This window comes from Triticum aestivum, chromosome 1A (genome assembly GCF_018294505.1).
Source record: "Triticum aestivum cultivar Chinese Spring chromosome 1A, IWGSC CS RefSeq v2.1, whole genome shotgun sequence".
Taxonomy (NCBI): domain Eukaryota; kingdom Viridiplantae; phylum Streptophyta; class Magnoliopsida; order Poales; family Poaceae; genus Triticum; species Triticum aestivum.
Genome location: NC_057794.1, coordinates 3,999,571 through 4,013,177, shown reverse-complemented (window position 1 = coordinate 4,013,177; position 13,607 = coordinate 3,999,571). Strand labels below are relative to the sequence as shown.

Here is a 13,607-nt window from a genome sequence, read left to right as displayed (position 1 = left end):
CAACAACCATTCCCCCAACAACCACAATAATCATTCCTCCTAGGACCGCAACAACCATTTCCCCAGCAACCCCAACAATCACAACAATCATTTCCCCAGCCCCAACCCCAGCAACCCCAACAACCATCCATCCTGCAACCACAACAACCATTACCCCAACAACCACAACAACCATTTCTACAGCCCCAACAACAATTATCCCAGCAACCAGAACAAACAATTTCCCAGCAACCCCAGCAACCACACCAACCTCAACAACCATATCCACAACAACAACCATATGAGACTAGTCTTACAAGCATCGGTGGCCAATGAAATGAAGACCTACAATACAAGATGGATGGATCATCGTTGTTTAGTCAATGAGCGTTCAATGTAACGATGATAAATAAAGTGATGTGCACCATAATGTGTAACCCCGACCTATACTAGTTCAAACATGGGAATAAAAGACAAAGAAAGTTCTTGTCACAAAGACATTACTCGTAATTGTTAGATTCATGTCGTATTTAGATTTTCATCCCTAGCTACAATCTTAGTCTTATGCATTATCTACCTATTTTATGTAGTGAAGTCATATGAACCTAACATAATTAATGGATGCAAAACTTGGTTTAAATTGAAGGCTACATTGTATTAGCAAAATCAAATATCATAACTGGGTATGTACAAAGTAAAGGACACAATTCATTGGAATTTGTAGCAAATAAATTAGTAGCATACCATGCATTTGTCTAGAAGATAAAGGTTGTTGTCATACTCAAGGACATAGTTGCATGTGTACCCTAGATCATTTTGTGGAATTCACGCACTTGTTGCTGCTGCCACTGCATGTGTAATTAGCCATGTTATTATGTTTGGCATCTTCACATGGACTCACATTTCTTATAGCCCAATCAACCACCATAGGTACACTCTAAGGTGTGTGCTATTGAACGTGGTGTTGCTTATGTGTGAAGTGCTAAAGTTGAATTGTGTTTTCTCCATTAGCATTGCATAGCTGCACCGGTTGAACTCCCAGATTTTACTTGTGTTGACCGACTTGAAGAAATATATATAATAGTTGCGTGTCTTCCTTGGCATCGTAGTATGGGATCAACCGATATTGGAGTAGCATCCGTCCGCTAAGTCTAGCAGACCGCGACACGATGCGACACCATAGGCTTGGAAGCCCGTTCCCATGTCATCATGTCGCTCACGAAGGCAAGGGCATTGCACCTGATGACCGTAAACTTGTTCTGGACGTCACAGAGCTAGTAGGGAAAAGAAGCAGAAAGACTGATTTCGCCGCCATCCATGCACTACTAGAAAATACCTTATAGATAGATGCTTAGCAGTAGCGAGGGGTATATGGGCCACACTGCTGGTAATTATTAGTAGCGAGGGGTATAGAACCCACGCTACTACTAAGTTGATAGTAGTAGCGAGGGGTATAAACCCCACACTGCTGCTAAGTGGTCTCCACCGTGCCCCTGGGACTGGCCATAGTAGTATCGAGGGGTATAAATCCCTCACTACCACTAAGTTGATAGTAGTAGCGAGAGGTTTACTACTAAGTTGATAGTAGTAGCGAGGGGTATAAACCCCTCGCTACTACTAAGTGGTCTCTACCGTACCCCCGGGATAGGCTGTAGTAGTAGCGTGGGGTATAAACCTGGCGCCACTGCTATAAACCCACCAACACATGTGTACACATAGCGCGCGGAGGCCCAAACCCGAACCCACACTCTCTTAATTCCCCTTCTCCCTCCCACCCGCGATGCCCTTCCTCACCCACCGCCACCACTGGCCTCGCACCTCGGCATCTCCCCCAAATCCGGCGACCTCCTCTCCCACCGCAGCCCCCCTCACCTTCGCCTCCTTCCTCCTCCTTCTTCGGTGCCAGAAGGAGAGGGAGATCCAGCAGAGCGACGCCAATGGCGATGGCCAGATGTGCCACGCAACCACTTGCACTTCCTCGCCGAGACATGGCCTTGTGAGGACATGAGGTCCCAGGAAAAGAAGCAGCAGGTCACCGGGCATCGTCTAGGGTTTCGGGCATCGGCTCCAACTCCGGCGGCCACCGGTCAATACTCCTAGGTATGCCCCTTAATTTGTAATTTATGAGTAATCAAAAGGGTGCAAATCTACTTGTCAACCTCCGATCATCCGTCGAAAATCTGAGAAGGCACTGAGCAAGGTAGAAGGATATTTATTTAGGAAGGCGAGTGATAATGCTCGCCATATGGTGACTGTACATCCTCAGTTCCTCACTAGCTGAGCTGAATTACGATGGATTTTCGAGGTTGGATTCCACATGACATCTTTACATGTTTGTCTTATGTTGGAAATGGTTTCTGAACTCTGAACTCAGAACTGGTATCCACTTCTTTTATGTGCTTCTCTATTAGGAAGGGATAAAGGAAGCTGTTCTCTGAACTCGACAATTGTTCAGACTGTTATGTTTTCTGCTTAATTTCCCGAAGAGAGATGTTGGCACGCACCTAACCTAGGTGAAACAAGTCATCAGTCATCATGGGAAAGCAAGTATGGTGGAAATTATGTTTTGTCTTATGCTATTCTCTGCAGTACTTATGTTCCCCTTTTCGCTTTTCAGATGCTACGTACATAGTAGTAGAACAAAATATCACTGTGGGAAAAATTCCGTGCTGGAAATTCTGTCGATGGTAAGGATAAAAGGTTTCTGTGCTGAATTTTGGTTGGCGCAAATCCAGGACCGCAAGTCTTGTGTTGGAAGTCGTGTGTTTGGCTGCATCTTGGGGAGAGAATTCAAGCAGCAGCATCTTGGCCACACAAACTGAAGAGAAGTTTCAGGCTCAAATGGGTTGAATCGGTAAAATTCTAGTACCGGTCGCTCTCTGTACGTCTGGCCATGTACGTGTTGATTGCCATGTACGACAACATTCCCAGCACAGGTGCGCCCTTTGTAATTTATGAATAACTAAAACTGTGCAAGTTATTAATCCTACTTATAGCAGTGCATTATCCTGGCTTGATCTTACTAGTAAAAGAAATCACATAGGACTGCAAACCTTTTTCGCCATCTCTGCCTGCTGGAAGTTCCGAGCTCTTTGTTGGGACGCTGGCACATCCCTTAAGCAGCAGCTGCTGGGCGCCTGTTTTCCTTATGCAGTGTCGCCATCTCTTCCTCTATTTTCTGTCCTCATTTCTATGGAAAAATGACACACAGCATTTAGATCACTAAAGTAATGATCTAAACGCTCTTATACTATTTCTTTACAGAGGGAGTAGAAAGCAATACCCAGTTCTCATCCGTCAACAACTCATGCACTGAATGGACTTGAGTTAACATTGCAGTACAGTTTTTCTTTGATGGTATCCCCTGTGATTTTTTGGGTAGTATTTCCTTGTTTATTTGATCATGTAAAACTGCTTCAGTATATATGTCTTAAGCTATCCTAAAAAATGTTTCTCTTTTCGCTTTTCAGCTGATACATAGACCAAACATTTAGATCAAGGACTCATGACTGGTGGTGCAATGCAATGCACCTACAAATTGCGGGGAAATTCCGTGCTTGAATTCTATCCACCAGCTGTTGTAGAAATAAAGGTTTTAGCGTTGAATTCTGTTTAATACAAATCCTGGACCATAAGTCTTGTTGGAAGTCGTGTGTCCGAGGGAATATGAGGCTATGGCTGCAACTTCTGGAACTCAAAGCCTGTGCAGCCAAGCAGCATCTTGACCACACAAACTAAAGAAAATACAAACTCAAGTGGGTTACCGGCGCTTTCTGTACGTCTACCAGCCTGCGTATGTGTCGGTTGCCGTTTAACATCCGACACGCCAAATTTTTCTTCTTCAGTGTCGCCATCTATCCTCTATTTTATCCCGTGGAAAAATGACAGATTAATTTTCTCCTGTGAAATTTTTCCTAGACAGTGATGCAAACTCTGTAGCTCGTGAGCTAGCAAAATTCAGTTTTTGTAATAAGAGTGACGATAGTTGGACTAATGAACCTCCGGGGTTTTTACTTGGCCAGCTAGTGAACAATGTAATTGTTCTTTAATTCAGTTAAGCTAGCCACGATGAAATTTGTGTGTTTAGCTGCATAAAGCGCTTTGTGTGTCGCTTCCTGTGGCTCATTAACTTCTTGCTTCCTCTCTTTCAACCTCTCTTTGCTAGTGTTTGTTTTGTACTAGTAAATATTCCACGATCAGGGCGTGCATGAGCTAATAATGTAAAAAATAAATAAACTATTCTCCCTTTTTTAACAAGGGAAAGGGCGCATATTTCATTTTAGCTCAAGTACTTATCAAGTAGTACAACACAAAGTACAAAGTACATGAGCTAATAAAGTATCCAGCAAAGTTGGCATCTTGAGGAGCTACAAATACAAGGCAAATGTTGTTCCTACGAGCTGAACTGATGATGTAACGAGCTGTCTTGTTACTAAAACAAAAGATTTGCAATTTCAGGATCTTTGTACTAGACTGATGAACCAAGCAAACACAAGAATCTCGATATCTCATCCCTCAAATGGTCTCTTAATTTCTGCTATTTTCATACACCCGCCGTATATACTATTGATAGGTAGACACCCTCAAAAAGGTAAGAAGAAAATGTTGTTGAGTGCTGGACGCCCAGAGCAAAGACATGATGTGACTACCTACCTGTAATTAGCACACAGTTATGTTGTAGGCCTTCAGTAGTTTCAGTTGTTCCACAACTTCAGGTCATTTTGGAATCTAAACATCCACAATTATGCTACTAGTAACTAGCACCATTCTTTTGAGAAGCAATCAAAGGCATCTTCCAATTGAGTCGATGTCAACAAAACAAGCGCGTCGCCTTTGTACATGTCCAGTGAAACTTGGACATAATATTATTACTACAATGAATCACATAGTGCCACACGAACATAGCAGGCAGATATATATGTCTTCAAAATCACTTGCACAATAAAACAAGGGGTCCAGAACATTTGCTTAAATAAGATAAATAACACCAACCCGTCATATAGTGCCTCCACAGCAAAAACAGGGAATCTTGGGGCCTACTTATGCCGGTTTCGAAACGGCTACAGACAGTAGAAATAAAGTAACCAGAATTATGTACAGTTTCGAAACGGCTACAGACAGTAGAAATAAAGTAACCAGAATTATGTACGGTTGATAGTAATACACAAGTGGTGCCTACTATTAAAGTTTCATCCACCAGATGCCGTCCAAAGATCATCATTAGAGTGTCATACAGAAAAATCATACAGTAAAGGTAGAAGGCAATGGAAAGTCCAGACAAGTGAATCTAGGTCGGATGATGCACAGCCTTGTCCAATGATGCACACTGAACAACTTAATGGCTTCAGCAGCAAATTCATACTAAATTTTTTGGAGACCAATTCATCAATAGCCGCCAAGACCAATTTTCTTCATAAGGGCATTTGAACACTCGCTGGAGTACTGAACTGACTTGGCAACACGCTGCGCAGCTTGCAGAGAGACCTCACCACAACACTCGATGACCAAAGACTCTAACTTCTGTGCACCTTCCAGTTCAGCCACTCCAACATCAGTAACGTTATGACACATCCGAAGTGTGAGATTACTCAAGCATGGGGTGTGCGCAATGAAGCGCATCCCGGCATCAGTTACCGCATGACACAATATAAGCTCGAGTGTCTCCAGATGAGGCGAGGATGAGAGGGCCTTCATCCCCTCGTCATCAAAGAAGTTGGCGTTGTTGAGCACAAGAACACGAATTGGGCAGGACTGAATGAGCACCAGAAAACCCTCTTGTGTGAATCCTATTTCTGATGGCCAGTCGGCATCACATCCTGTAAAGCTGAGGTCTATCATCTGAAGCATACAACAGTTGAGGGCTAGAGCGTAAAGGCTGTTATCAGTAAGCGACGTCCTGGTCTCACAATAGTTGATATCACTAGAGTAGCGCTGCAGGTTGAGCCAAAGTGATATTCTTTTAAGGTTGCTGCAGCTCCGAGATAATGCAATAATGTCATTATCATTTAGGGCACGAACATACTCAAGGCAAAGCTTCTCCAATGCTTTACACTTCCCTAGGAGAACTCGAAGTCCTGCTTCTGGCCAAGTTTCAATATGCGCCAACCTTAAATCCTTCAAACTCTCACAGCAGAAATCGTATACATCCATGCTGTGAGCATTGTACGAGGAGTCATAGACCACATTACCTGGATCAAGAAGATCATATTTTCCTCTTTTCCTCTCAAACTCAAACTTCTGGAGCTTCATCCATCCAGAACCAAACTTTAGGAAGTCATGATGATTGATTCCTTGGCAATTCTTCACTACAAGCTCTTCCAACGATCCATCCCTACCAAGGTATTCCAGCCACTCTACACTGTCAATTTTCTCGCAACCAATAAGGTGGAGAGCAGATAGACTTGTGCAACCAACTGCAACCGAGAAAAGCCCAACTGATGTTACTTTTGGTGTGGAGTTGAGCGTGAGAGACAGCAATGTCTTACAATAAGCTAAACAAGCAAGCCCAGAGTCATCGATATGTGAGCAGAAGCTTAATGTGAGATCAATCAGCGAGGAACAGTGAGATGAAAACACAAAAAGGCCTTTGTTGTCCAACTGCTTTCCATGTCCAGGTATCCAACCAGAGTAATCGATTTCCAATTTTCGCAGATTTGGGAAGCGGGCGCACAATGATGTCAGTTCTTTTGTAGCAATGCAAAGACCGGAACCAACACGGATAGCATCCCTTTGATTCCCCTCTATCTTGTAGAGCTGCTTTGACACAAGGGAAAGAGAATTGAGATCACTTGTCGTGGTGATCCTGTTGAGAATCTCAGTCAGCAGAGCCTCCGGTAGGTCTTCCATCGAACAATTCAGCTGTACCATTCATTACGATACATCAGAATATATCACTGACGGTAGACAATCATTACGAAGAATATGTTACTGACAAAGTTTGAGCATTTTCTGTATCCGTCCAAAACTTGTGTGTTCTTCACAAGCATGGAGATTTATCAAGTAGCTAGCACCTTATCTGTGTCTATATTGTTAGAAAGGAAAAAATAACGCTGCAGGCAGGCCAAATCATTAGATTAAACTAGCTACTGATGAACTTTGAGCACTTCTATTATATAATATCAGAAAAATGACGCTCCAGGTGACATCATTAAATAAAACTAGGTACCGCCATGATTACGTAACAATTGACGCAAACAATTCTGCAAGCAGATTTACTAGTAATTGCTGAATCTGAACATGAAAACCAGAGCATATATGCAAATTACTACTTGCAGCTCTCGGTTGGGCAAGAAAGAAAGTAGGGATATCAACCATTTTCCCACAGACGATGAGCTGAGTTCACAGGGCCAATCTATCTGTTCAACTAGAGAATACTAGAGTAGTATTTACTTTCTTTCTAGTACTAATCAACTAAGTTTATGGATGAGGATGATACTACCGGTTTGGTTCCCCTATCAAATCAATCAAGACCAAGAAATCGAATCAGGAAAGGGGAACCAACGCAAGGAGGGAGGAGTCTCTCAGGAGAGGAGAGTAGAAGCAAGAAACGGCGGTACCTTCCTTGAGAACGACCGTAGATTCGGTCGGAGGAGATAGAGAATAGACCGGAGCCGCCGCCGCTCGACCTCGCCGGAGAGGAGATGAGGGTGCAGTAAACCCTGGAGCTTTTTTTTTTTTGAGCATCAGTAAACCCTGGAGCTAGTCTCGCATTTCTAGTTGGTCTCTGTAATTTCCAGCGGAGCGGAGGAAGATGTGGGCTGCAGCGCCGTCTCTGGAATCTCTGCGGGCCAACGGGCGCTATTTTCGGCCTTCTACACCTTTTTTTGTTTATATATATGAAAAACACAGAAAGAAAATATAAAAGTAAGAAAACAATATAGACAAATGTATAAAATGTCCAGGAATTTTAAAAAAGTTCACGGTTGAAGTTTTTTGTTTGCGATTTCATAACATTTTTCAATTTTTGTTTCACGAATTCAAAAAAAGTTCACGGTTTCAAAAATTGTTAGGGATTTCATAAATGCTCACGACTCCAGCAAATTTATTTGCTCTTCTTTTTAAAAGATTTTTCACACATTGAAAGAATGTCCGTGCTTTAAAATTTTATTTTGAGTTTTCAAAAAATGTTTCCTGTACTTGAACATTTTTTAAAAAATTCAAAAAACTTTGCACTTTTCCAAAATATACGCTTTTTTAGAAAATGTCCCTCAATTTGTTTCAGAAATATCCTCTACAGTAACTGGTTCCCGTTCGCTACGTACATTGGCATGGTCTGATTCGCTACAGTGACTGCTTCCGGTTCGCTATAGTGGCGCGGGTCCGTTTTGTGGTTTCTGTTGGTTCAATAAGGTATGCGTTGCCTTACAATCAACAACGCTAGTCAGGCCTGGTGGCTAGGAACCCACATTCACCGGTGGCTCGGTACCAGGTCGATTTTTTTTCGCCCCACGGTATCCCTTGATATGATGGTGCCCAATGGGTAAATAATTTGGGCATAGGGATGATTGAGACATGTGGAGGTGAAGGTTTATCTCGATGGTCACTTCCTCATAAGGAACCTAATCACCGTTGGAGAGGTGCAGATATCAACGAAGTTCCTCGAAACACCACTGAAGGCTCACATCCTTCTCCTTGAGCCTTCACCACATAGTTGGTTCCCAATTGTTAAACAGTCTAGCTTCTTCCTCCACTCCGACAATGGCAACTTTCACAATGAAACTGCATGGTGCCCCCGCGTGTGTGTGTTTTTTGGTAAGTAAAGACAATCCCTACGGAGTAATGTTTGTAATGAGTTATACGTGTGCAAATGATAAGTGCCACACATGCCGCACGAAGAACTCTGGTTTTTTACAACTAAAGCTGATATCTGAAAAGAAAAAACAAACCCAAAAAATAAAACTGAAACTTGCCACCCTAAAAAAGGTAAGAACAAAATGTTTTTAGTGCTGCATGTCCAGAGCAAAGACATGATGTGACGGCTTTGTTATATGCCTTCAGTAGTCGCTCAAGTTTCAGTTGTTCCTTAACTTCAGATCATTATAGAATCTAAACATCCAAAACAAGACATTTCTACAGTTCAGTTTAAACTTCAAAAACGTCTTACATTAGTTTACACAAGGAGTAGCAACTAGCACTATTCTTCTGTGAAGCAATCAAAGACATACTCCGGTTGATTTGATACCAACAAAACAAGCATGCCGCCTTTGTACATGTCCATGGAAAATTGGACATGATATTATTACTACAACGATCCATACCAAAATTGCCACGCGACCACAGGTCGTTATTAGACTGTCATACAGAAAAATTATACAGTAAAGGTAGAAGGCAATTGAAAGTACACACAAATGAATCTAGGTCGGATGATGCACAAACCTTGTCCAATGATGCACACTGAACAACTTAATGTCTTCAGCAGCAAATTTGTAGTGAAATTTTTGGAGACCACTTCATCAATAGCCGCCAAGACCAGCTCTCTTCCTAAGGGCAACTGAATAGTTGCTGGAGTAGTGAACTGACTTGGCGACACCCTGCGCAGCTTGCAGAGAGACCTCACAACAACACTCAATGACCAAAGACTCTATCTTATGTGCACGCCTCAGTTCAGCCAATCCAACATCAGTCACCTTATGACACAACCGAAGTGTGAGATTACTCAAGCATGGGGTGTGCGCAATGAAGCGCATCCCGAAGTGTGAGACAGCCGCCGCTTCTTTGATTCGGAGGAGAGGAGAGGAGAGTGTAAACCCTAGCTACCTACTAGTCTCGCGAGAGCTGCTGGAGCAGCGCCTCGCTCACATGGCCCAGCCAGGAACCTTGTGCTGCGGGACGACGGGCGCTATTTTCGGCCTTCTAGACATTTTTTGTTTATACTACATGATATGAATAACTCAGAAAAATAAATCTAAAAGTAAGAAAACAATGTAAAAAGTGTATAAAATGTCCAGGAATTTAAAAAAGGTTCGCAGTCGAATTTTCTGTTCATAATTTCATAACATTTTCAATTTTTGTTTCACATACTCAAAAAAATGTTCACGGCTTCAAAAATTGTTCGGAATTTCATAAATGTTCACAACTTCAACAAATTCGCTTGCGCATTTTTAAAAAAAAAATCACACATTCAAAGAATGTCCATGCTTAAAAAAGTTATTTCGATTTTTCAAAAAATGTTTCTTGTTTCTTAACATTTCTTCACAATTTAAAAAATGTTGGCACTTTTTCAAAATATACACTTTTAAAAAATGTTTCTCAATATGTTTTAAAACTGACGGCTTGTAACACCCTCGATGCGACTATAGCTCCCACGTGTCGAGACACGACTTAGAGGCATAATCGCATTGAAGGCAATGTCGCAAGTTAGGCAATCTTCACAACATCCCATGTAATATAGATAATAAAGGGGAGATACATAGTTGGCTTACACTCGCCACGTCAATCAAGGTACATAAATAGCATTACAACATTCAAACACTCATGGCCCGACTACGGCGCCCAAATAAAAGAACAACCCAACATGCGACACGGTCCCGATCACCCCAACTAGGCACCACTACTGATCATCAGGGAAAGACACGTAGTATCGGCGTGAGTCCTTGTCGAACTCCCACTTGAGCTCAAGCGCGTCATCTGGAGCGGAATCATCAGGTCCTGCATCTGGTTTGGAAGTAATCTGTGAGCCACAGGGACTCAACAATCTCGCACCCTCGCGATCAAGACTATTTAAGCTAATGGGTAAGGCAAGGAAAATATGTGGAGCTGCAGCAAGCGACTAGCATATATGGTGGCTAACCTATTCGCAAAAGAGAGCGAGAAGAGGAGGCAAAGCGCGAACGGATAACTAGAGAACAATCTGCGCAAGCATTACTCCAACACCGTGTTCACTTCCCGGACTCCGCCGAGAAGAGACCATCACGGTAACACACTCAGTTGATTCATTTTAATTAAATTAAGGTTCAAGTTATCTACAACCGGACATTAACAAATTCCCATCTGCCCATAACCGCGGGCACGGCTTTCAAAAGTTCAAATCCCTGCAGGGGAGTCCAAACTTAGCCCATGACAAGCTCTCACGGTCAACGAAGGAATAGACCTCCTCCCGAGACATTCCGATCAGACTCGGTATCCCGGTTCTTCAAGACACTTCGACAAGTTAAAACAAATCCAGCAACACCGCCCGAATGTGCCGACAAATCCCGATAGGAGCTGCACATATCTCGTTCTCAAGGCACACTCAGATTGTCCAAACTTCCGGTAGGCCAGCCCAGAGTTGCCCCTGGTGGCCACCGGCGGCTGACAAGGTGGACCAACACTCAGAGGAGCACTAGTCCAGGGGGTTAAATAAGATGACCCTCGGGCTCCGGAAACCCAAGGGAAAAAGAGGCTAGGTGGCAAATGGTAAAACCAAGGTTGGGCATTGCTGAAAAGGCTTTAATCAAGGTGAACTATCAAGGGGTTCCCATTATAACCCAACCGCGTAAGGAACGCAAAATCCGGGAACATAACACCGATATGAGGGAAACTAGGGCGGCAAGAGTGGAACAAAACACTAGGCGAGAGGCCGAGCCTTCCATCCTTTACCAAGTGTATAGATGCATTAAGATAACATGGAAATATAATGATATCCCAACAAGTAAATAATGTTCCAACAAGGAACGGTCTCCAATCTTCACCTGCAACTAGCAACGCTATAAGAGGGGCTGAGCAAAAGCGGTAACATAGCCAATCAAGGGTTTGCTAGGACATGGTGGGTTAGAGGTTTGACATGGCAATTTGGGGAGGCATGATAAGCAAGTGGTAGGTATCGTAGCATAGGCATAGCAAAAGAGCGAGCATCTAGCATAGCAAAGATAGTAGTGATTTCGAGGGTATGATCATCTTGCCTGCAAAGTTGTCAGAGTTGACTGGATCCTCGAAAGCAAACTCAACGGGATCCTCGTTAGCGAACTCGTCTCCCGTCTCTACCCAAACAAGACAAACAAGCAACAAGGACACAATCAACCACGTGCAAGGCTCAAACAACATGATGCAAAGAGGGTATGATATGTGGGATGCAATATGTGATGCATATGCAAGATTTGACAAGGAATGCATGAACCTGGCATCTTCTTGGAAATCCAAGTGTGCCACTGGAAAGATGAGATGAAATCGCTTGAAAACGATATAAAGATCGCCGGAATCGGAGTTACGGTTTGGAAATGGCAAGCAATTCAAATATGACCACGTTCTGCGATTTACAGCAAGTAGCCATCTAAATGCAATAAGATGAATATGCTACAACACCCAAACATGGCATCCAAATACATGGCAGGGATCCATTCATGATGCTTAACAAAAGACTAGCACTGAGCTACGGCCAACTCATCCATTAATAGGTTCAAACAAGCATGGCAAAAATGCGTTTGGTAAACAGATCTCAGACTTAGTGAAATTAACACTTGTCTGGAATTTCAGATCAGATAGCACTCTTTGGAGCATGAAAACAATATGCTACAGGACCTGAACATGGCAAAGTAAAGCATGTCATGGAGCTACTTAAAGAGCTTAACAAAAATTCCTTAGTGACCTTGATCCAAAAGGGATCATAAAATACAATTGCAAGCATGTGAACATGGCAAAAACATAATCAGATCACAGACTTAGTGAAAACTGGAGCATGCTGAAACAAATATCAAGTAGGCATGTTTACGAGCTCGATGCACTCACTACAGAGCAAGTCATGACAAGCTAAGCATACACCCATCAAGAATACACAAAATACAAGCTAGACATGGCAAGAACAATAACATAGCATGCACGGATCAACTACAACATCCTCGGCAAAATCGCTAACAAGTAGACAATCTGCCCAGATTCACGAAATGACAAAAGTAGAGCTCGATTTACTCAAGCTAGGGTGCTCCATAATTGCAAAAAAGACATGGATGGATAGAGCACTACAAGGTTAACAAAACATCCTTACTGATCATCCTCAAAAGAGGCACGGATCACTAGGAAACACCATGAACATATGGCATATTGAAATAAACAGTCCAAGAACTTAGTGGAAAGCTAAGTCCCTGAAATAAGCATTAACGAAGGCTCCACTTTGCAAGCTTGTGCTAGTCACCACACACATCACAAAAATACATGGGTTGCACCTCTGAATATATGGAAAAATATATAACAAAACTCATGAAGAGTTCAGGGGCATATCATGCACATATTAATCATGGCAAAAATGACAAATATCTAAATGGAGCAGCAGATCTGACAATTATCTCAAATAGCATTCTTCTAACAGTATTTCTGGCATCAATATGAACTCAAATGAAAATGATGCAATGAGACGAAATGATGTGCTCTCTGAGACGAACATTTTGATATGCTATATGCCCAAAACGGAGCTATGGATGAGGAGTTACGACATGATGAACATGAGCAAATAATTAGGGTTTCGGGCAGAAAAGTCAACCCGAGATAAATCCCAGATCTAGATCCGGCCGGCACACTTTACGAGGATCGCCAAGATCACTGTTCACCAGAGGGAGGAAGATCGCCGGAGTAGAGGAAGGAGACCGGGACGGAGTGGCCGGAGCGGGGCGGCCCTCGCCGGCGCGGGCGGCGACCGGAACGGGGCGGCGATGTCGGCG

The 13,607-nt window shown here is 42.9% G+C and overlaps 2 protein-coding genes and 1 pseudogene across 3 annotated transcripts in view; 2 read left to right on the top strand and 1 right to left on the bottom strand.

Moving 5' to 3' along the window:
- Positions 1–475, top strand: part of LOC123071369 (gamma-gliadin-like) — a 1,377-nt pseudogene extending 902 nt beyond the window's left edge. The window contains exon 2 of the transcript XR_006434294.1: positions 3–475. The product of XR_006434294.1 is annotated as a gamma-gliadin-like (transcript). The remainder of the gene's footprint in view (positions 1–2) is intronic.
- The window catches only part of LOC123184249 (vacuolar protein sorting-associated protein 60.1), a 43,081-nt gene that overhangs the window by 1,630 nt on the left and 27,844 nt on the right, over positions 1–13,607 (top strand). The gene's annotated exons all lie outside the window — the stretch shown is intronic.
- Positions 5,099–6,839, bottom strand: LOC123184238 (F-box/LRR-repeat protein 14-like). Its single transcript, XM_044596392.1, has one exon. The coding sequence runs from the start codon at positions 6,823–6,825 to the stop codon at positions 5,365–5,367; it is 1,461 nt and encodes a 486-aa protein (XP_044452327.1). The 5' UTR covers positions 6,826–6,839; the 3' UTR covers positions 5,099–5,364.

Excerpts from the sequence above, each read along its gene's own strand:
- LOC123184238 (XM_044596392.1), bottom strand. The coding sequence starts at position 6,825 with ATGGAAGACCTACCGGAGGCTCTGCTGACTGAGATTCTCAACAGGATC.